The sequence below is a fragment of the Raphanus sativus genome, chromosome 5 (assembly GCF_000801105.2).
Source record: "Raphanus sativus cultivar WK10039 chromosome 5, ASM80110v3, whole genome shotgun sequence".
Classification (NCBI taxonomy): domain Eukaryota; kingdom Viridiplantae; phylum Streptophyta; class Magnoliopsida; order Brassicales; family Brassicaceae; genus Raphanus; species Raphanus sativus.
Genome location: NC_079515.1, coordinates 29,498,677 through 29,520,797, shown reverse-complemented (window position 1 = coordinate 29,520,797; position 22,121 = coordinate 29,498,677). Strand labels below are relative to the sequence as shown.

Genomic DNA, 22,121 nt, shown 5'->3' with positions numbered 1-22,121 from the left:
AAAACTAAATTAAGTTAAAACATTTTATTTAGTTTAAAATAGTATACCCGCCGCTGATACTGAAAGTATATCATAAAACTACATAAATAAAATTTTGAATATTAATTTTTAAAAATTAATTCTTCAAATATCTACACAAACAATCTAACAAAATTTTGAAAATTGATTCATTTTCTTTCAAATATGTATCTAAACAAACTATATCTATACTATGAAAAGGAAATCATTACCCAAAAATCTATTTAAAAAAGTTGTTGGACTATTTCACTAACTAATTATTATTGGTCTAACTATTTTAAAATACAGAAATTTAAAAATAATAGTTTTAAATTTAAATCATGTATAAATTTTTATTATAAATATACTTTTATAATAATTAAATTAAATAATGATTTTTAAAATATGTATATAACCCCCGGACAACAACAAAATTAAGCGGAGCGGATGCGGGTACAAAATTATTTGTTTGCGGGTTGTGCGTGTCATATTTTTTAACAAAAACAAACTGAAAACCCGCGAGTTGGCGGGTCAGCGGGGCGGGTTCGATCCGCAACCCAGCTTTTATTGTGTGTATACCAGATTAATTTTTAAATTGCTATTATTTAATAAAATATATTTTTAATTAAAATTTATACACAAATATGATTACAAAAATACAAATATAATCAGAAAAAAAACAAATATCAAAAATTAAATTTAAAACAAAAATATACCCGTCCTTTTAAGGGTGGGTCAAAATCTAGTTTGAAGTTAAAGGGATTATTTTTTTGGCTGTCCTATAATAAGGCAAAAGATTTGAACAAATAGAATCAAGGTGGTTATATCGAAAAAGAAAACCCTTTTCCAGAAAAAGAGGGTATCTTAGTACCAAAGAGATTATTTAATTGTGTTGATTTTCCAAATGCATGTCGCGGTTAAAGATAACACACAATAATTCATTCTTTTTTTCCTGCTAAACAAAACATTATTTTTAAGTACATGTATATTCAAACGCATGTGAAAACTTTAATTCAATGCCACTGTACCAAACAAACGTTAATTCAATCTTACTCATACATAGAGATTCTATCAGACTAGCACATGCATGTCTATTTACAATAATTAATTCAATTGAGCAGTTATAAAAAAATTAATTCAATTATATATACACATTCTACAGATTAAAACATTAAAACAAAAATATGTACTATTATTCAACTAAAAACAAGACAAGAGTCTCACATTTGATGATTAAGATATTTTTGTGCTAAGTTACAAAAAAAAGATATTACAACATTTGATGATTAAGATATTACAAAAAAAAATATTACAAAAAAAGATATTAAAAAAAGATATTACAAAAAAGATATTAAAAAAGATATTACAAAAAAAATATTACAAAAAAAGATATTAAAAAAACAGTTTAAAACATTTAAACAAAAATATGTACTATTATTCAACTAAAAACAAGACAAGAGTCTCACATTTGATGATTAAGATATTTTTGTGCTAAGTTACAAAAAAAAAAGAAAAAAAAAACTGAACTGCAGAGCACATATAATTTAGCCTATTTATATAAAAACAATTCACGTGGGATGGCATTTTAATCCAATGTATTTTATATATGACTATAAAGCATGGGTTTTCTACCCAGTGTACACACCAACTAACACTATTCTTTTTATTTATTTTAACCAACTAACCCATTTTTGGTTCAGTTGAGATTCTCTTAGCAATTTCTTAAAATCTATATATGAGTTAAACAATTTATAAAATAGCGGTAACAATTCGATTTCTATTTTCTTAAATATACGGGAGACCTCAGAGATTTGATTTATAAATATATAGAAGAAACGCTATATTTCCTAAATAAAGTACACAGTGATCGACGCTGGATCATATTATGGGAATCCAAAACATAGGATCACTGTGCGCAAACGGCGATTTAGATTCACAGAGGCCGTATAGTCTGTTTTTGTTTTCTTCTTCTTGGCTTAAACTAATTTAGTTTTAGATTATTTATATATTCTTTACCAATTCGTTTATGATCTAAATTCGCTTTTTAAGTTATAGGAAAAATGAGATCTTAAGAGATTTTGTATAAATAAATTTGAAACTTTCTCCCAACTTATATAGACATTTAATGCCATTTTTTTTTGTTTAATTTGGTCAATTTACCCGATACCTGAAGCCGCACTCGAATCCGACCCAAAAACTTTGAACCAAAATCTAAATCAAAGTAGCAAAATATCCGAACGGATATTAAGTTAGAAGAGATTGGATATCCAAACCCGAACGGATAACACCTGAACCCGAATGGATATCCGAAGATAACAAACATACGTATACTTATCTTTATATTTCTAATTTACATCTCTTATCTATTATATTAAAAGAGAAGTCATGACTTCTCATCCATGTGTGATATTTAATTAAATGGACCATTACTAAAAAATGACAACTCATTAATTAATTAATGATATACATAGACATATTTGTTTTCTTAATAAATTATAAATAGTTATTCCTAGATTTCTCTTAATTACATCCAAATAAAATCTTTTCAAATCTATTTATTTACTATATAAATATATATTACTATTTATTTAAAATATTATGGGGAATTTTCAAAAATACCACTTTCAAGGTACCATTATTCATCTTTACCACCACAAAATACGCATTTTCAAAAATACCTTATTTATTAAAATGGTAAAGACTCTTATATCTTTATTTAAATATGTTTTTCAAAATTCTAATCCCAAATTCTAATTCCTAAACTTCCAATTCTAAACCCTAAACCCAAAATCTTCAACTCTAAACCCTAAACCCTAAATTCAATATCCTAAACCCTAAACCCTAAAGTCTAAACTATAAACCCTAAATCCTTAACTCTAAACCCTAAATCCTTAACTCTAAATCCTAAACTATATACCTTAAACCCTAAAACATCAAATCTAAACCCTAAATCCTAAACCTTTAAATCTAGACTCTTCATTAAAAGTAGTGGTAAAAGTGGTTAGTGTAAACATGAAAAGTGGTACTATGAAAATGATATTTTTGGCAATTTCTCAAATATTATTAATGTTATAATTCATCTTTCACTTTACAAATCTTTTAAATATTTAATTAAATCTTTTAGATGTATATTTATTTTTTATAAAATAAACATTTTAAGTATCTAACTAATTTTGTAATTATATTAAACCCATGTACAATTTTGTACTAGTTTGTGATATAAATTTATATAATATTTTTCAAATAAATCTTTGATCTCTAACAATTAAAATTTGTTAATATATGTATCACATGATTGAAAAATATGCCATCAATATGAACAATAGGTATACAAATGATATTTTAAAAGTGCATTAAATTTCTATTTTAAGTGCTATTTTAAATGTTATTAAATATAATAGATGGTTTTATTTCATATTTTGATGATAGAAATATATGACTGTTTTGTTTACAAAAATATAATCAAGTTTATTTTTATATAAACTATACTCATATACTAAAATTAATGTGATTGTTTTGTATCTTTTATCTTGTGCAAGTTTGAAAATGCAATAGATATTATATCAATTTTTGTCATTAGCATAAATTACATTTATTCAGTCAAAAATTTAAATCATACAAATAATTGATTAACATATATGTATGATCAAAACCTAAAATACAATACTTTTAAGGAAATTAATATCTAAGTTAATATTAATTGGAATAGATTTTATCGTAAATATCAAAAAATGTAATATTTTAATTATTGTTCATGTTTTAATAAGAGAGATATCACTAATAATTTGAAACAAAATGAATAAATTACTGCATGCAAGCTATAAAATTGTTATAACTGAAAAAGCTATAAAACTATTAATAATTTGGTAAATATTAAAATTATATATCACTAATATAAACTAGATAGTTACATGTATAAAAATAAAAATAATCACCCGCACGGTTGTGCGGATCGAGATCTAGTTTTATTTAAAATATTTATATTGATATTATACACACTTTAAGATCATATAATATATAATTATGGAGAAAATAATTTGATATTCATTTAAAATGCATGTCAAATTTTATGTTTCATGTATTAACAAAAATTACATCCAAATTTCAAAAACAATAGCCAAACTAATATATATATATATATATATATATATATATTTGAAATGTTATCTCTAAATCTGTTAATCATTAAATTTATAAAAAATAGAAAAATCAGTTAAGTGAGATCTATATTTTTAAATTCAAGAAACTTAAAAATAATTTTTTTCTTTTAAAATCTAAGTATCCGAACCCGATTCGAAATAATCAAACCCGGGGTTCGAGGTACACAGAGTTTCAATGTCTTCTGGCGTCGGCGGTTCGTTTTCTCACCGGTGCTGGTCTCTCTTGTCGACACCGTCTCCATTCATCTCACTGCTCGTTACTCATTTCAAATTTCAGATGCTACAGAGTCGTAGCCTTCTGCAACCCGAAGAAAGGGATACCCGACAGAGCCTTCGTCGGAGACATGAGGTTCGGTTCCTCGTCTTCACTGTAGTCCTCCAGCCGGCTTTTTCTACTTGTTCGGTCTGCTCTCCAGCGATGAGTCGAGAGGATTCTCTCACCACCGTTGTTCTCAGGTTCATGGGAATTTTTCCCGGCGAACTTCATTCAGGTTGTCGACGGGAAAGCTATACCGTCGACATTATTAACGTTCTTCAACTTCTCATGGAGCTAAGATCTCAACGCTCAAGCTCTTGCTTTCCCTCTTCGGGAAGTGAGACATCAAAACTACAAGAGTGCAAGGCAACTCAATCCCAGATCCAAATCTCATCGGAAAATCTTCACTTTCCTTGCCTCTTGGGTGTTCCTTCCTCAACGGTGGAGCTGCATATCTTCACCGAACGTCTCTCTCTACATCTGGGTTCGATGGTCACTCAGCCTGCCTAGGTGAGCTCGTCTCTCCGCCAGTGAGTACCATATATTTCTCAGTCGACGTCTGCTGCGCCATCTCTGACCTTCAATTTAGATCACTACGTCTCTTCTGTTTTTGCTTCAGAATCGAAGAGATCTGTACCTAAGTGGGTCTGGCCAATTCTTTTTTTGAAGCTACTAAGCCAATTACAAAGAATCTATAGCCCAAATTTTCAAATCAAATCATGCGATATATAGTTACGGGTATGGCTTCTTTGGTTATTTTAAAGATGTTCGACGGGTTCTTCGGAATCTATAAGTTGAGATTATTGCAATATCAGTTCTTTTTGAAGAATTTATATGTGGATTCACCGACCCTGGTATGGATTTCATCATCCTCCCAAACAAGGAGAGTCTTTCACAACTATTCCTCCTTCTATGAGCGGAAATACTCTCTCGAATTCTCTGCTGAGTCTTTGTTTTAACTTACTCACCGGTTTGTTACGTATTAGGCTTGAATATCACCAAATAAAAAAACGAAGTAGTCTCGATTGCACTTTCTGGTCACGTAAAGACTTTGTCGTAGCTTTTTCGACATATTCAAATTTTGTTTTGAACTCGATGTCAACTTCATACGAAGACTTATCATGTTTGATCTCATTTTCCATTTCAGTCTATAATTTGTCTTCAAGAGGATGTCTAATTCTCTCTTGTCTTTGTAGTTTTTAAAGTTAAGTTCAATGAAAGCTGTGTTTCAAAAAAAAAGTATATATGTATGCGTAGTTTCAAGCAAAAAAAGAAGAAGAAGTAGGCTTGTATTCGTTTCTTGCGGTTTTTAAAGTTATAGAAATTCATTGATAATAACTAAATCAAGATCCTTCTTATGAATTTGCCCTTGATTTTCCTTATATATTACTTTTTGTGCCATCAGATTTGTTTTAAAAACTAAAACTCATTAAGAATAGTTTAGAAAATGAAAATAAGATCATCTAAACTACCTAATAGCACTTTAATTCATTTGTATTAATAATTATATAGATAATTGCATCTAAAATTATTAAAAGAGACTGCAATTACGTAACACTTATATAGGAATAAATTCTTGTGTTACTAGCAACTAAGACGACTTCATCCATGTTATTTATAACGTCAGGACATCACTTCTTTTATTGATGTAACCGAATAACTTACCCTCAAATTATATATTTATATCTTATCAAGTTCTTTTATTTCTTTGATATTGACTTAATAAATTTTAATATTCATATCCTTAAACCTCACAAAAAGTTATTTATTTGAGATATATATATATATATATATAACACTAATCATTAATCTAATATATTTAAAAAATAAATAAATAGTTTCATTTGCTATAACCAACATGAAAATTATCAAAATACACTTCAAATATATATTTTAAAAAGGTTTTAAATAATATTATTTGCTATAATTTTTAAATATTATATCCGAAAAACCAAATATGAAAATTAAAAATTCTCTATAGTATGAAAACCATATTCAAAATAACTAAATATACCTAATATTCAAAAAAAAATATTTTGGTTATTTTGGACACCGAATCGGTCTCAGATAATACATGGATCAACATAGACTAGCGAATCCAAAAATTACCCAATAAATACTTTGTCTTGGACTTGGACAAATAATCAGACCAAATCCCAACCTGATTTTTGGGTCAGTTTCGATCCAGTTTTTTGGGTCTTTATAAAATATCTATTTCTAAAAGAGAATTGCATAAAATATACATATAAATCGCAAATAAACTAATTTATATACTATATAATTAAGAATTGATATAATACACTTTGTAATATAATAATATACAACAATCAAAAATACTATTTAAATCAATTTTTTTATAATCCAAAATAATCCGCGCTTTCGAAGCACGGATCAAAACCTAGTTCGGTTTTAAAGGTATAGAGATTCATTGATATGGTATTTGTTTACTGTTGTAGTATATTAGTGGTTTGTAGAACATCTGCAATTTTACTGTACTTTCAATTTCAAAATGAAATTTTAGAATAAAATTTTCTTTAGTTTTGTTCAACTTTTTACATTATAATAAAGTAAAACACAAGATTAATCAAAAATAAATAATAATTTTTTTTTATTCATTCATTGGTTCATTTTTATTTGAAAATAAAATGAGACTATTATTTTTATTTTTCGTTACTTAATTTTTATTTGAAAATAAAATAAGACTACAATATTACTCATTTCCATTATAAAATAACTGTACTTCATATAAAATAAAATAATACAATAAAGATGATCTTAGTTAGTTTTCCTTTTCCGCTCCCAGACATATATATGACTTTAAAAAATCAAAAAACTGATATAAAGTTATCATTTTACCCAAAACACATAATTTTGAAAATCATAAATACGAATATCGGAATATGGATACAACATTAATATATACAAGAGTATTACTAACTCGCATAGAATTATTTGCATCGCCAGAGTCAAATTCTTTGTATCTAAGATCTATTTAAAAAAGATTCATTGTATTTTATTCAATTACAATCTCATTATTAATAAGGTTCAAAGAGCAATTAAAACATGCACTTCCCTTTAATTATCTCCTGAGAAAAGACCAAGGTCCTGTCGCTGTCCCAATCCTGTAACAGTTCCAATCACATTCTGTTAAAAAAAATACTACATCAAAGTTTTACGTTTTCTTTACTAAAACAGAGAGATTCATAGATTTTTACCGCCAGAATCCAACAGCTGCTCTAAGACTCATGTAAATGGTGAGACCAAACCAAAGACCAATAAACCCATGAGTCGACGAGAGTAAGACCAAACACAAAACGCTAACTATAGCCACCATAACTAATGAAGCTGCGGCATAACCAAAATCAGATGCTCCAAAGTTGACACCATCGAATACAAACGCTAAGGCATTGATTGGTTGTGTCCCTGCCACAAACTTTAGGAAACAGGAACCGGTTTAAGACACAATCTTGGTTTGGTTAGGGGTTTTACGAGGAAGCTAAAATTGATTACCGGAAGTCCTATGCTAATGAGATGTAAGACTTTATCGTCTTTAGTGAATAGTCTTGCTCCGAAATGCAATCCTGCTCCAAGTATAACCGCGAGTAGAAACCCAAGAACCAAACCCAACTGTCACAAGATTTAGTCCTTAGCTTTCGGTTTACTCTAAACCGAATCTTTAAATGCTTAGTTCATTTAAGAATGTAAACCTGTAATACACGTGAGGCAGTAGCTGCAGCTCTCTTGTAGTCCTTTTTGGCAAACGCACTCGCCAGTATTGCCTTTTAAAAAGGCTCATTTGTTAAAATGTAGAACCGCTTTAATAGAATAAGGAGATAGAGAGAGAGAGTGAGCTCAGTGGTTAAACCTGGCCAGCTACGGCGAACCCATCTGCAAGAAGTGAAGTTGCTAACCAAACCTGCAAGCAAACTTGGAACGCTGCCATGGAAGTTGATCCTTCTCGTGCAGCTAGTGACGCGGAAAGAGTTACACAGAATGTCACAGCAACTACTCTCATCAGTAGAAGAAAACCTAAGAGAAAAAGAACCACACAAGAAAACAATAGTTAAAACGATTATATTATCGGAGATCTCCCAGTGAAAGACACTGAAAGTTTGCAAATACCATTTTTCATGAATCTACAGAACTGAAGATGTTTGGTACTCATGTTAAAGATATCGACTTGACCCATCAGTTTCCACAAGAGTATTCCACACATAAGGTATCTGAAGATGAACATATAAACCGTTAGTTATAGGCGAAAGTTTTATTTAGAGCAGAGTTAGTTTTTTTAAAGAGAAAAAGCCTTAAAATGTGAAAGTAAACTCACTGGGATATAACATGAGCAGTGGCTGCTCCAGTAACGCCTAGACGAAAAACAAATATGAAAATCGGGTCGAGTATTATATTTGTGGCATCTCCAATCACTGTGGAAGATAGTAAAAGTTGATCATCAGCTTTGTTCTGTTTCAAGAACTTTGATCATACTAAAAGATAGTGAATATTACCAGTTGCGTACAATGGAGTTGTTGTGTCTTTAAATCCACGGAAAACACCTTGTGTGGCAAGGGAGAGAAGAACAGCAGGTGCGCCAAGTGATCTTAGAGATAAATATCTCTGAGCAGGACCCAACATTGGAGAATCCTGTCAAAATTTGAAAAATGTTCTAATAGAATTTCAGTCTCATAGCACTTATGCATATTGAGCCAAAAAGATGTTTTACGTGTTTAACTCCCATGAAACTCAAGAGAGGTTTTGCTGCGGATATAAGAAACACAGCTTGAAGAAGGCCAAGAATGGCTCCAATGATTAAGGCAGATGAAGCTGATGGTATGTTTCTTTTCTTGACTGGAGATCCACTAACATTAAAGATGCTGCAACCATTTTTAGATTCATCTGGAGAATAAACTGAAGGAAAGATCAAACAAACTAGTGATTAGTACTTCAAGAAACCAAATACTCAAAAGAAGTGATGATGTTACAATATATATAAAAATATACCTTTATTGTTTCCAGGAATCAGCTCTTGAGTTTCCTCCTTTGTGTTGTTAATACCAGTTTCAATACATTCTTTATGATCTTGGTTTGTGTTTTCCTCAGAACTACAAGCATCTTCCTCTGCTACAAAGGAAGTTGTGATGCTAACGAGTGGGAAGATAGCGATTCTTGACACTTGGTTAAACAAAGCAATTGAAACTCCAACTGCAGCAAGCTCTACAGGACCTGTAAATCATCACCAAAACAAGAAACAGAAGACTAAACCAAATAGTTTTCATCTTGAAACAAAAATAAATAAATAAACAATCAAGACTTGTTTTTTTCTTGGGTTGTTGTTGATACCAATTTGGCCTATGAAGGCCGTGTCCACAAGAGATGCAATAGGATCAGCTGTTAAGGCAAGTGCTGCAGGTAAAGCTATTCTTGCTATCTCCAAACCGAGCTCATCAAATTTAAAAACTGATCTGATACATCAGAGAAGTCCAATTTCAAGTTTATTCTTGATCACATAAAGAAAACAGAAAACTTGCCCAAAAAAATGGTTACCTGAAATCACTTAGGAAGATGCAAAGAGGGTTTCTTGGAAAATCACTAGGAATTTCTTTGGTGTAGCCATCTTCAGACATCATTAAGAGATGTTGTAAAGTTTTTTGAGTGTTTTTGAGCTTCACAAGTACATGAAAGAATGTGTGTTTGTGTATACAGAATCTAGCAAAGTAAATGATTCTCGGTTAGTTAGGTGATTTTTCATCATATGCCCCTCCGAATAAAAGAGACAATTTAATTATTTATTTTCAGGAAAATAGGTGTTTCAAGTCTAACCACACATTACATTTTACCTTTAGACCTCAAACTCCAATTGATTGTTGATTCCTGCCTTGTATCCAGAACTCTAGAGGGTTCCAGAAAATCAAACTTCTGTTCCAAGAACAAATTAGCTTTGATCAAAGACTAAAACATTTTTCTCTCTTTAAACAGAAAAATGTAAAATGATACGTAATAGTGTAATACTCAAGAAATTAAAGGATATTAAAGTAAATATAATAAAAGAGAAATTTGGTCACAACAAATTTTCTATCGCTTGAAAGTTTGGTTTACGTCAATTAGCAAGGAAAATTCGACAAAGTTGGTCTCAAGTGACAGAAAAAACTACACAACAAAATTATGAAACTTGTATGATTTTTTTCTGATAAAAAAACATTTAGGAAATTAACTTTAATCCAAAATGTGTAAAAGCTAAACATGTGATTATGAATGAAGAAAGGGAGAAACGTAACCTAAGAAGAACGCACCTGTTTTGTATGAACCAGGAGAGGTCAACAATGTCTGTTTTTCATTTTATGTTTTTACGAAACAATCTCATCAGCACCTTATCTTTTTTGTTCTCTAGCAGTTATATGTAAACACTAGACTTTGAACAAAAAGTAGCTTGATTGTGCCGTGGACAAAGGGTCTCCAAATAGATCACAGTGAATATGAACCGGATGAAGAAAATGTATCTCAATCAAGGACTTAGAAAGTTGACAAAGAACAAAATAACTAAGAAATTGGGAAAACGAAACAAAAGAGGAATTTGGAAAGTAAATGGTCGAGAGAAGCCAATGGGTCTAGATGGAAGGTGGAACGTGTTTTAAGGTTAAACATTGGAGAATAATTTCATTTTTTTCTCAACGTTTTACCAAAAAAAAAAAAGATTTGGGGAAATTAGCCTTTAGGAAAATATCAATTAAATTTTGTAAGGCTTTTCCATAACTTTCAAGTTTCAAATAAATGAGTTTAATAAACTATATACTATACAATGCCCAAATGGTTTGCAATTTATTTACAAAATTCCATCATTTTATTCTATGTTCCACAATAACAGTTTAGCATAATCTTATTACTTTAATAAGACAATTCATAAACTGATATGCATAGAATGAATTTAAATATATTCACAAAATAATATACTTTAATTTAGCACAAAGACAAATATTTATGAATAACATATGCGGTGTATACCTTCCCAGGTTATGTACTAAGATGTTTGAGTTTAGAATAAAGATATTTGTATTAGCTTGATTGTGTTTGATCAGAAACGACCTTTCCCATATGTACCTCAGCTGTCCAGGTTTTATGTCAGGGATTTACTTAGGTATGTGTATAACTTGCAGTAGATTTTTTTTCCTGGAAAATATATAGTAACGTTTTGGCTAATTAAAAATAAAATACGAAAAATAAAGCTAACATGGGATATGAAATATATTCGGATCAGATTTTTCTCCAAATAATTGAATTTGTCTCTTTCGAAAGAATTTAGGCTATTTAGAGTAGTCAATGAATATAGTAAACGCTCGTAGACTGAGAAGTAAACTTACGATATGACATGTTTACAACCAAAGATGTCAAGAAAACTTATGGGAAGACAAAAAGATTCTCAGACGCTCATGGCTAAAAAGAATGATTCTCATGAAGATAAATGTCGTTTAGTTCTTTCTTTTTGACATCAAAGTTCTTCTAAATTCATTTTTACTATGCTTATACTTTGACTTGACATCAGATTTTTTATTAAAAACTTAAAAAACACTAATAGGTAGGACTGACAATTTTATCCGTTAATTTTTATTCGATTTATTATTAGTTTCGATTCCTTTTAAAAAAATCAGATATACATAGTCTTCGAAACAACAAAAATAATAAACGAAGCAAATCGCAAATACTAAAAAATATAGATATCTGCTCCACTCCGACTTTTGTACAAATACATATATATTTACAATTAAATATAGAATTAAAAATATATAATTTATATAATTATTAATTAAGATATAATTTTATAATTTTATTTGTAAAATTACTTATAAAATCATTAATTCTAGAAAGGAATTTAAAATATTTCTAAATCACAATTTTTCTAAAGACTTTTGTTTTATAAAACAGTTTAAGTAACTTTAAAAATTTATGGAAGATATAGTTTTATTAATCTTTAATTTTTTATTTTATTTTATTTAAAAGATATTTTTAAAAAAATACTGTATAGTTTTTTTCTAGATTTTACTTATACTGAACAAAGTGAATGAAATATTTGTAAATATCTATAAATTTTCCGAACACTGTATTTTTCTAAACAAATCACAAAATTATATCCGTAAAATATGAAAAAAATCACAGATACTAAAAGTATTTCATCCGTGCCTACCTCTATATTATAGATTTGATTTATGGAAATATTTGTGAATTAATCGCTCTGTCCAATACAAGTGTTAACATTCTAATTTTTGTTTCACTATGGCATATTTTCTTTACCTTGTTCTTTAGCTAATATCTCAGATATTCTCTCAAAAATTCATCTAAAAATAGTAACCATTACAATTTATGTTACAATAATTTGATTTATGGACATATTTGTGAATTTATAGCTATGTGTTCCACCCATAAAAATGTTAACATTCTATACATGGCACCATTAAAGACCCTATGACAAAAAATATGTAGACCTTATATTGCAAAACAAAATGTTTAGATCCTATAATTATTATTTTTAATTTTTAATATTACTAAAGTTACTTTTACATAAGTTAAATAATATGCTTATTTTATTATAGGTTTTAATTAAAATTTGTATGTGTATGTGAGTTAAAAAGATTAAATAAATGAGATTATATTAGAATTGGGAATCTGACATATAATCCGCAAATCCGTTTGATCCACCGCACGGTGGGTATAGATCAGACAGTTTGGAATATTTGAAATGTGGGGTGGGTAAAGATCGAACAATTTTAAATATTTGAAATGTGGACATGAGTTTGGAGGAACGTGTTTAAGGTTAAACATTGGAGTCGAAGCATCCTTTTTCGAAAAAAAACATTGGAGAAGAATTTCATTTTTTTTCTTAACGTTTTACCAACAAGAAATAATTTTATTTTTAATGGGAAAATAGCCGTTAGGAAAATATCAATTAAAATTTGTAAGGCTTTTCCATAACTTTCAAATAAATGACGTTAAGAAACTATATAGTATACTATGCCCAAATGGTTTGCAATTTCAAGCCTTTTTCAAAAAAAAAATGGTTTGCAATTTCTTTACAAAATTCCATCATTTTATTCTATTTTCCACAATCTTACAGTTTAGCATAATCTTGTTACTTTAATAAGACAATTTATAAATTGATATGCATAGAATGAATTTAAATATATTTACAGAATAATATACTTTTAGCACAACGACAAATATTTATAAGTAACATATGTTGTGTATACCTTCCCAGGTTATGTACTAAGATGTTTGAGTTTAGAGAAAAGTATATGTATTAGCTTGATTGTGTTTGATCAGAAATGACCTTTCCCATATGTACCTCTATCCAGGTTCTAGGTGACGGGTTTACTGAGCTATGTCTAACATTTTGGCTAAAAAGCTAAATTAAACAATAAAATATGAAAAATAAAACTAACATGGGATATGAAATGTCTTCGGATCGGATGGTTGTATTAAACGCTTTTAAAAAGATTTGTACGTTTTGTATATCGATTAGAAACGGGTGTATTTGTAGAATATTTATGACTAATTAACTATCAAATATATTTTCTGTTAAAAATAAATATTTATAATTACAAAAATATCAAAAAATAATAATTTTAAAATTATATTTATAAAATTATACTATTAAACTTTTTAAAAAATTATAGAATTTTTTTTTTAAAGTTTTATAATATAAATTAAAATATAATATTTACATCTTAGTATTTCTATTATTTATGTTAACTAAAGTTTGATAAAATTATAACAGATAAACATAAAATAGGTAAAAAAAAGTCTGAATGTAGTTTCCAAATTAATTAATAGAAAACAGAATGTTGCGAAACAGAGGGGACCGAGACAAACCTCCGGGGCTAGAATATCCATCGAACACCGATGTTGTCAGCGGTTGTGAAGCCCTTACTCTCTTCCTCACCGTCGCTGCTTCGCCTTCCTCCTCCCATTTCTTCTTCTCTCTCACTCTTCTTTCACTTTCACTTTCACTCTCCATCTCTTCAATCTCAAAATCTGGTTCCAGGTGGGTGTGTGTGTCTGTGTGTGATTCTTCATCTCAATGTCTCTCTGCCTACAACATGTTTTTTTTTTTATGTTCTGTAGGAAGGCTTTGAGAACTTCTGGAACCAGTGTCCCTGGGAAGACGATGCAAAGCATGTTTGTGAGCAGGTTTGTTTTTTTTTATATACTTATCTCTATGAAAGGAAGATGCTTACTGCTTCCAGTGGTGTGCCCTTTGGAGGTTGGTGTGCATTTAACAGATTAGTACTGGCTACTGGGAAAGTGTTGTAAGTTCTTTCTTTCAAATACTTCTCTTTAGTGTGTAAGCCCTCTTCTGATTTTGGGTTTCCTATCAGATTTCTTACATTATTGAGGAGTACCGTTCCGGACGCACTTACCTAATCCTGATGTTCTATGCAATACTAGAATTAAGTTTGTTGGTAACCTCCTACTTAATATGATATGACGATCTATTCTATGACAATGTCGTGTTTGTCTCAAGAAACTTACTACTACTCAATCGACAAGAGAAGGCGGATTTTTCGTGTTGGCTCTTTAAGATGGCTTAGTGGGAAACCTTACTTCAGGCAATGTTGTTAACCAGCTCCGTTGCAAGGTATGGGTCGATTAGTTTCTACAGACGGTGGCGGCTACTTGGCACTGAATAAGTTGGAGTTTATATATAGGTCCGGCATGGGCCTGGCTTCTACAGCTGCAGCTTTGAAATGGAAGGAGATGTTGCGGTTGTACATCTAGATGAAGACGACCAAGGTCTAGCTGCTGGACAGTTTGCAGCCTTCTATGAAGGAACCACTTGCATTGGCTCAGGCGTAATCTTGGGTATGATCAGTGTTGTTTCCCTGTCTGTGAGAAAGCGCCCTTGAGCTCGCAGCTATGCAAGACAAAACCAAACTAGGGAAACCTGTTAAAATCAAGATGATGCCAGTTGCAACATCTGCTGGAGAAACCAGTGAAGAAGCAAAGCTTGTCAACGCGTGAAACGAAGGAAATGGTGTAGACTTGTAGTCGTATTAAGTCAAGAAACATAGCCAGGGGGATAACTAATAGTATTTTAAGAAAAAACATACCTATCGATATGATGACAGTAGCATACATAATCTATGGTATTTTATTCTTGTTTCTGTTTGAGAGATTTACATGCGCACATGTCTCCATGTGTTTGTCAACTAAGAGAGAGAGAGAGAGAGATAAACGCTTAGAGGGCTAAAAATAACGCTTGAAAAACGCTCTTGCATCCAAAAAAATAACAATGAACGATGTTTTTAAATTTTCATTTCTATAATTCTCCAAAAGGAATCTGAGTAAAAAAGGAAAAAAAAAATTGTGTACATCTCCAACAATCTTGTTCTTCTTCTGTTACTTTGTGTTCCTTGTCTCTGTTTCAGACATGGCGGTTCCTGCGGCTCTTGTCTTTATCCCTGTTGGTGTCCTCTTCTTGATCTCAGGCCTCATCGTTAATCTCATTCAGGTCATACATTTTTATTTAACCTTGTCTTTATTCATGGAAGAGAAATGGCTTTAAAACATTTTGTGTTCTTTAATGGTTATTTTTTTTCCAGCTTGTGTTCTTCATCATTGTTCGTCCATTCTCCAAAAGCTTATATAGAAGGATCAACAAAACCGTTGTGGAGTTACTTTGGTTGCAGCTTATATGGCTGATTGATTGGTGGGCTTGTATAAAGGTTTGTGATTTCTATTGAAATCTTGTTTAGTGTATCTACACACAAGTCTGATATGTGATGGTGTGTTGTTCGCTGCAGGTTAATTTATACGCTGATGCAGATACTCTGCAGTTACTTGGTAAGGGATGAACTGAGAGTTTATGTCACACAAGTCTTAAGTATTCGAAACTAATGATTCTACGTTAACAGGGAAAGAACATGCACTTGTTTTATCAAACCATAGAAGTGACATTGATTGGCTTATTGGTTGGGTCATGGCTCAGGTCTTTGTCTGCAAAATATTTCTTTAAATTTGAGGGATAGTCTTTTGTATTCTGATTGAATACTATTTGATGAAATACAACAGCGTGCAGGTTGTCTTGGGAGCTCTCTAGCCATCATGAAAAAGGAAGCCAAGTATCTTCCAGTGAGTCTTCCCTTTTTCTTTCTAATCATCTTGTTTTTGGTGTACTGTGTATCATTACAAGTCTTTCAACAGATCATAGGTTGGTCCATGTGGTTTTCGGATTACATTTTCTTGGAAAGAAGCTGGGATAAAGATGAGAAGACCCTCGAGGTTTTTATCTTGTTCTGTTTCGCTCTTGAGAGCTTAGATTCGACTCTCTGCTTTTGAAACATGTTTTTGTTTTTTACTTATTGCAGGCAGGTTTTAAACGGTTTGAGGACTTTCCTATGACATTCTGGTTGGCTCTTTTCGTTGAAGGAACTCGTTTCACTCAGGAGAAGCTTGAAGCTGCTCAAGAATACGCCTCTATCAGAAGCTTACCATCTCCTCGAAATGTCTTGATTCCTCGTACAAAGGTGAGTTTCACTTTGTCTCTTCAGGTTATTGTTAGCTTGGACTTACATAGCAATGCCAAACCAGGGATTCGTATCGGCGGTGTCTCACATAAGGTCATTTGTCCCTGCGATTTATGATTGTACCTTAACTGTTCGCAACAATCAGCCTACACCAACTCTGCTTAGGATGTTCAGTGGACAATCATCTGAGGTTACAACAGATTCTTATGTGTCTTTTGTTTTCTTCACATAAAAAGATGTGTGCGTACTTAACAGAAACTCTTTTTTTCTTCTTTACTAAAGTTGAATTTGCAGCTAAGACGTCACAAGATGAGTGACTTGCCCGAAACTGATGATGGTATTGCGCAATGGTGCCGAGATCTATTTATCACCAAGGTTCACAAACAAACTTTTTTGAATTGAAATAAAACTTCATTTGTCTCTACATTAGCTTACTTTTAATAATCAGGATGCTCAACTTGAGACATACTTCACAAAAGACGTGTTCAGCGACTTGGATGTTCACCAAATCAACCGGCCAATCAAACCATTGATCGTAAGAAACATGACATATCTGATATCTCACTGCTAAATTCTATTACATTGACTCTCTCATGAAACATCATGTTGAAAACAGGTGGTGATAGTTTGGGTATGTCTTCTTATGTTCGGTGGTTTCAAGCTGCTTCAATGGCTCTCTATGGTGGCCTCGTGGGAGATCATTTGCTTGTTTGTGATCCTCTTGGTAATTGCAACAATAACAATGCAAGTACTTATTCAGTCTTCTGAGTCTCACCGGTCAACTCCTGCCAAGAGACCTCTACAAGAACAGCTTATTTCTGCGTAGGAGAAGAAGAGAAATATATGTTCAAGCCACTGTTCATTTGCTCATGTTTAATATCTGTGTCAATATAACCAAAATTACTATTTGATTTATGATTAGTCATATATATCTTCAGTATACATATTACTTGATTTTTTTTTATTTTTTTAGAATATCAACCATTTTATATGTTTTCATTAATCTTTTCTCATTTTAAAATATGTGATAAAAATCTTTACATGTAGACAATATGTTTAATTAGAGTAACATAATATACATAATATTTTTACATATTTTGAATGTTGTTAGAAACTCGAAGAGCTGTGATCTAATTGCCATATTTGATTTTGTAAGTTCAAATTCTATTAGTATGTGTTATTTTTTCAGTGTTTATATATCTAATCAAATTTTTTTTTCCAAAAATATTTGCAGATGAAAAATCAAGGAAATTATTAATGCAAGTTCCAAAAAAAATATTTAAAATTAATCATGCGTAATTTTTGATGAAAGATACTATGAATTTTTCAGATAATATTAATATCGGTATTTCAGATATTAAGAATAATACCGTAGTTACTCTAGCATCAAAATTTCTGCTTTTTCATCATTCTCAATCAATTTAACCATTAATAATAGTGGTTCAAATTTGTCATAACGTACTATTGAATCATCGAAGAAAAAAATGAAACTCAAAAAAAATTTGGTGAAGATAATAATTCATCTATGGATAATTTGGTTTTCTAAATTTTTTGAAAGAAAATGCATCATCAAAAAAAAAATTAGATTACGCATACAAAATCAAGTAAAAATTAGCTCTAAAATAAATGAAAGAAGAAAATTAAATTTTGTTGACAAATTTAAACTCTACCAGTAATATTCACATTCACCGGTTTATCCAATCTAAACAAGTAAGAATTATAGGAAAAAAAACTGAGAAACAACAATTTGAAAAAATTGCTCCAAATTTATATCCACAATATTTTGGTGATTTTGAAGATTCAAGACCAAATTTATTAGTATTGTAATATATATATATATATATAAATGTTTTAGCATGTAGGAACTTTTTTGGTGAAAAAAAAAACTAAAAAGAAATATCTTAGAGAATTTCTCAATAATGATTAGGTTACATATCAATGTGTTATCTACCCTCCACAATTCAGTGGCTCTTGCATGGTGAAAATCACCTGTTTCTTTTTCTTTAAATTGGTGATTGATTGTGTGTTTCAAAAAAAAAAAATTGGTGATTGCAACTTTACCAAAGTGATTTCTAATCCAATCCTCCCAGTTAAAGGGCCTGCCAAAAATCTCTATTAAAGTCTCTCCTCCAAACAGACTCTACCCTCGCCCTTTTTTCTTGGAACAATGAATAACCCAACTTGTGTATTATTTAGTTAATGTCACAGGAGCTTTTAGCTCTCATGTTGACCCATGAAGAAACAACAGAAGCGTTTAGCTGTTTCATTCAACTGGATGTCATTTCCGGAACTTCCGAGCGTACACTCGAAGAGCTCCCCATATGTCTTCTAAGACAATTTAAACAATCATATATCTTCTCAGACTCTGGTCTCGACTTATCCCTAACGATAAACTCAAAGTAAACTCCATTAACCACAATAGAACTGCAACCTGGAGTCTTCTCTACGCCTCTCTCATTCATCATCCTCCTCGCTTTCTTTGCATCTTCCCACATATGAGCCTCTCCATACATTTTACCCTGCAACACATAGATTCCACTATCATCCGGATCAAGTTCTAAAAGCTTCTCAGCCGCTTTTTCTCCCATTGCGACATTACCATGCATCCTGCAACCAAAAAATAAAGCCCCCCAAACCGCAGCATCTGCCTCCATTGGCATAGTTTCCATGAGCTTCTCTGCTTCTTCTAGTAGCCCAGCTCTTCCTAGAAGGTCTACCATAACTGAGTAATGTTTCAATTGGGGATTTAAGTTGAACCTAGACTTCATCTGAGAGAAATAATCACGGCCGGCTTGGACCATTCCTGAATGGCAACAAGCTGATAATAACCCTATGAAAGTTATCTCATCAGGGGCTATCCCTGCATCAATCATTTCATTAAAGTATGATATAGCAGCGGATGCATCTCCGTGAAGAGCCAAGCCACCGATCATCGATGTGTACGTAAGTGAGTTTCTTGTTTTCATTCCATGGAAAACACTGCGAGCTTCTGAGATGTCACCACATTTGGCATACATGTCGACCAACGAAGTCCCTAGAGCAACATTGAGACTAAGATTATGTTTCTCGATGTAACGATGGATCCAAACCCCTACATCAAGAGCACCGAGCTGAGAACACGCCGAGAGGCAATGAATCATGGTGATTTCATCAGGCTTTGTGCTGCTAGTCTGCATCTCTTGGAACAGTGCCAGAGCATCTTGAGCACGCTTTGCATGGACTGATCCACCGATCATAGCATTCCACAACACGACATCTTTCTCTTCCATCTCGTCGAAAAGCTCCCTAGCAACATCAAGCAAGCCACTTCTAGCATACCCTGAAATCATCGTAGTCCACGATACAATTGTTCTCTTCTTCTCCAAGCTATCAAACACTCTCCGTGCCTCGTGAACATCTCCGCATTTCGAGAACATATCCATCAGAGCATTAGCGAGAGGAACAGTCATCCTAACTCCATTATCTCTTATGTATCCATAAAACTCTCTCCCAAGACTCGAACTTCCCAGCATAGCACACGATGAAACCAACGCGATCATCGTCACATCATCCGCCTCCACTCCTTCAGACTTCATCTGCTTATAAACCTCAATCGCCTCCTCAGCCTGTCCCATCTTCTTATACCCATTAATCAACGAGTTCCAAGAAACCAAATCTCTCACAGGACTTTCCTCGAACACCTTCCGCGCATTCCCCATCTCACCAAAACGAGCCAACATATGAATCGAAGCATTATGCACGTGAGAGACCAGCTCCAATCCCATCTTAAGAACATGCCCAAGAATCATATGACCTAACGCGAGATCACCACAGACCTTGAACAGAGCAGGGTATGTGTAACGATCAGGTCGTGACTCGCCGCCGTCTCTAAGCATCTCCTTGTAGATCAAAACCGCGTCTTTAGGGCTCGGGCTCTCGGAGAATCCTCTGATCGTTACGTTCCAAGAGAATGCGTTAGGGTTGTCGACTCCTCTCAGAAGCTTCACGCAGTAACCGAGGTTGTCGTCGCGAGATGCGCAGAAAGCGATCAGTCGGCTTGAGTCGAACGGGTCGAGGATGGAGCCGTTGAGGATCATTCGAGCTTGGATCTGCTTCAGATGGAGCAAGGATACGCATTTCTCGAGGAGCGAGAGGAGAGGGTTGCGGAAGACGAGAGTGTGTGTGGAGTTTTGGTCTTTGTGATGGGGAAGGGAACGAGTTCGACGATGAGAGTGAGAGTGAGAGTGAGAGTGAGAGTACAAGGAGCGGCTTAGTTTGGGTATCAGTGGAAGAAGAAGAAGAAGCTTCGCTTTGCTCACAGTCGATATGTTCATCGGCTGTTCATTGACGTCGGCGAAGTCGCCAGGGGAGAGAGAGAACGACGTGTCATCTTCTTCTCTCCTCAGAGAGAACATATAACTGGGCTTCAGGCCCAATGAGCTAAAGGCTTTATGAGATTTTTATATAATAGGAAACTTTAATGGTGGTTTTGTGACGAGCTGCAAATGTTAATACAAAAGCATATTAATCGATTTTAGCGAATAATACCACTCTTTTCTTTTGTTTTATTTTTAAAATCAAAAGTAAATTGATTCTTTTAATTATTATATTAAATGTTTGATTAGTTTCAATGAACCTCCCGTCACAGAATATACATTGTCTTTTTACATAAGCTAACCACGTTTTTTGCATGGTGCATAGATTTTAACTTTTTGCAGGGAAAATAATAGTTACTATACACAATTTAGTGTTCTACGATATACAGTATAATCAATCATATAACAGATATAATGGAACACGCAAGACTTATATCTTTATCTGCTAGAATAAACTCTAGAGTTTCGCCTTCCGTTGTTGTGTATTGTATCCATGAACTAATCTTTATAGGCCTAGCATTTTACCCGGACAAGAGGATCAGACCCAAATCGATCCAAAAAAATCATGGTTTAGGTAGGAACTGAACTGATCTTTTTACCCTATATATTGGGTTTTGTCGTGGAGGATCCACGAGTTTTAGATCCTACCCAAACTCGAGACCCGACATGATATCCGAACTATCCGAAATTCTAATATATATATATATATATTAGTATATTTTTGGTATCATAGGTTACTTTAGTATATTTTGGTATTATGGGTTATTTTTTTAAGTTTCAAGTTTGGCTTTTCGGATATATTTTTGGGTTTGGGGTAAAATTTTAGATTATCAAAATATAATTC

At 32.2% G+C, this 22,121-nt stretch overlaps 3 protein-coding genes across 7 annotated transcripts; 1 reads left to right on the top strand and 2 right to left on the bottom strand.

The window, feature by feature from the left end:
• Positions 1–7,304: 7,304 nt before the first annotated feature.
• On the bottom strand, positions 7,305–11,059 carry LOC108857556 (protein DETOXIFICATION 42). Its single transcript, XM_018631544.2, has 14 exons — positions 10,701–11,059; positions 10,248–10,326; positions 9,955–10,116; positions 9,751–9,872; positions 9,412–9,633; positions 9,134–9,318; positions 8,919–9,054; positions 8,741–8,837; positions 8,536–8,636; positions 8,279–8,442; positions 8,121–8,192; positions 7,924–8,040; positions 7,629–7,846; positions 7,305–7,535 (listed from the first exon to the last, which is right to left on the bottom strand). The coding sequence occupies exons 3-14, from the start codon at positions 10,035–10,037 to the stop codon at positions 7,493–7,495; spliced, it is 1,560 nt and encodes a 519-aa protein (XP_018487046.1). The 5' UTR covers positions 10,038–10,116; positions 10,248–10,326; positions 10,701–11,059; the 3' UTR covers positions 7,305–7,492.
• A 3,148-nt stretch (positions 11,060–14,207) lies between these two features.
• LOC108805428 (1-acyl-sn-glycerol-3-phosphate acyltransferase 3) lies at positions 14,208–17,935 on the top strand. 5 transcript variants are annotated; one of them, XM_018577479.2, is made up of 15 exons: positions 14,208–14,440; positions 14,521–14,586; positions 14,660–14,705; positions 14,775–15,034; positions 15,105–15,907; positions 15,999–16,121; positions 16,200–16,239; positions 16,311–16,384; positions 16,468–16,527; positions 16,600–16,677; positions 16,764–16,922; positions 16,987–17,112; positions 17,205–17,297; positions 17,371–17,457; positions 17,539–17,935. In XM_018577479.2, the coding sequence occupies exons 5-15, from the start codon at positions 15,827–15,829 to the stop codon at positions 17,746–17,748; spliced, it is 1,131 nt and encodes a 376-aa protein (XP_018432981.1). In that variant the 5' UTR covers positions 14,208–14,440; positions 14,521–14,586; positions 14,660–14,705; positions 14,775–15,034; positions 15,105–15,826; the 3' UTR covers positions 17,749–17,935. The 5 variants fall into 5 exon arrangements, with proteins under 5 accessions (XP_018432981.1, XP_018432980.1, XP_056842312.1 ...); XM_018577478.2 differs by having other exon boundaries at positions 14,643–14,705; XM_056986332.1 differs by having other exon boundaries at positions 14,521–14,705; positions 14,775–14,858; positions 14,952–15,034.
• An 874-nt stretch (positions 17,936–18,809) lies between these two features.
• On the bottom strand, positions 18,810–21,354 carry LOC108856578 (pentatricopeptide repeat-containing protein At2g22410, mitochondrial). Its single transcript, XM_018630416.2, has one exon. It carries the CDS (start codon positions 21,314–21,316, stop codon positions 19,190–19,192), a length of 2,127 nt encoding a protein of 708 aa, XP_018485918.1. The 5' UTR covers positions 21,317–21,354; the 3' UTR covers positions 18,810–19,189.
• Between the last annotated feature and the right edge of the window lie 767 nt (positions 21,355–22,121).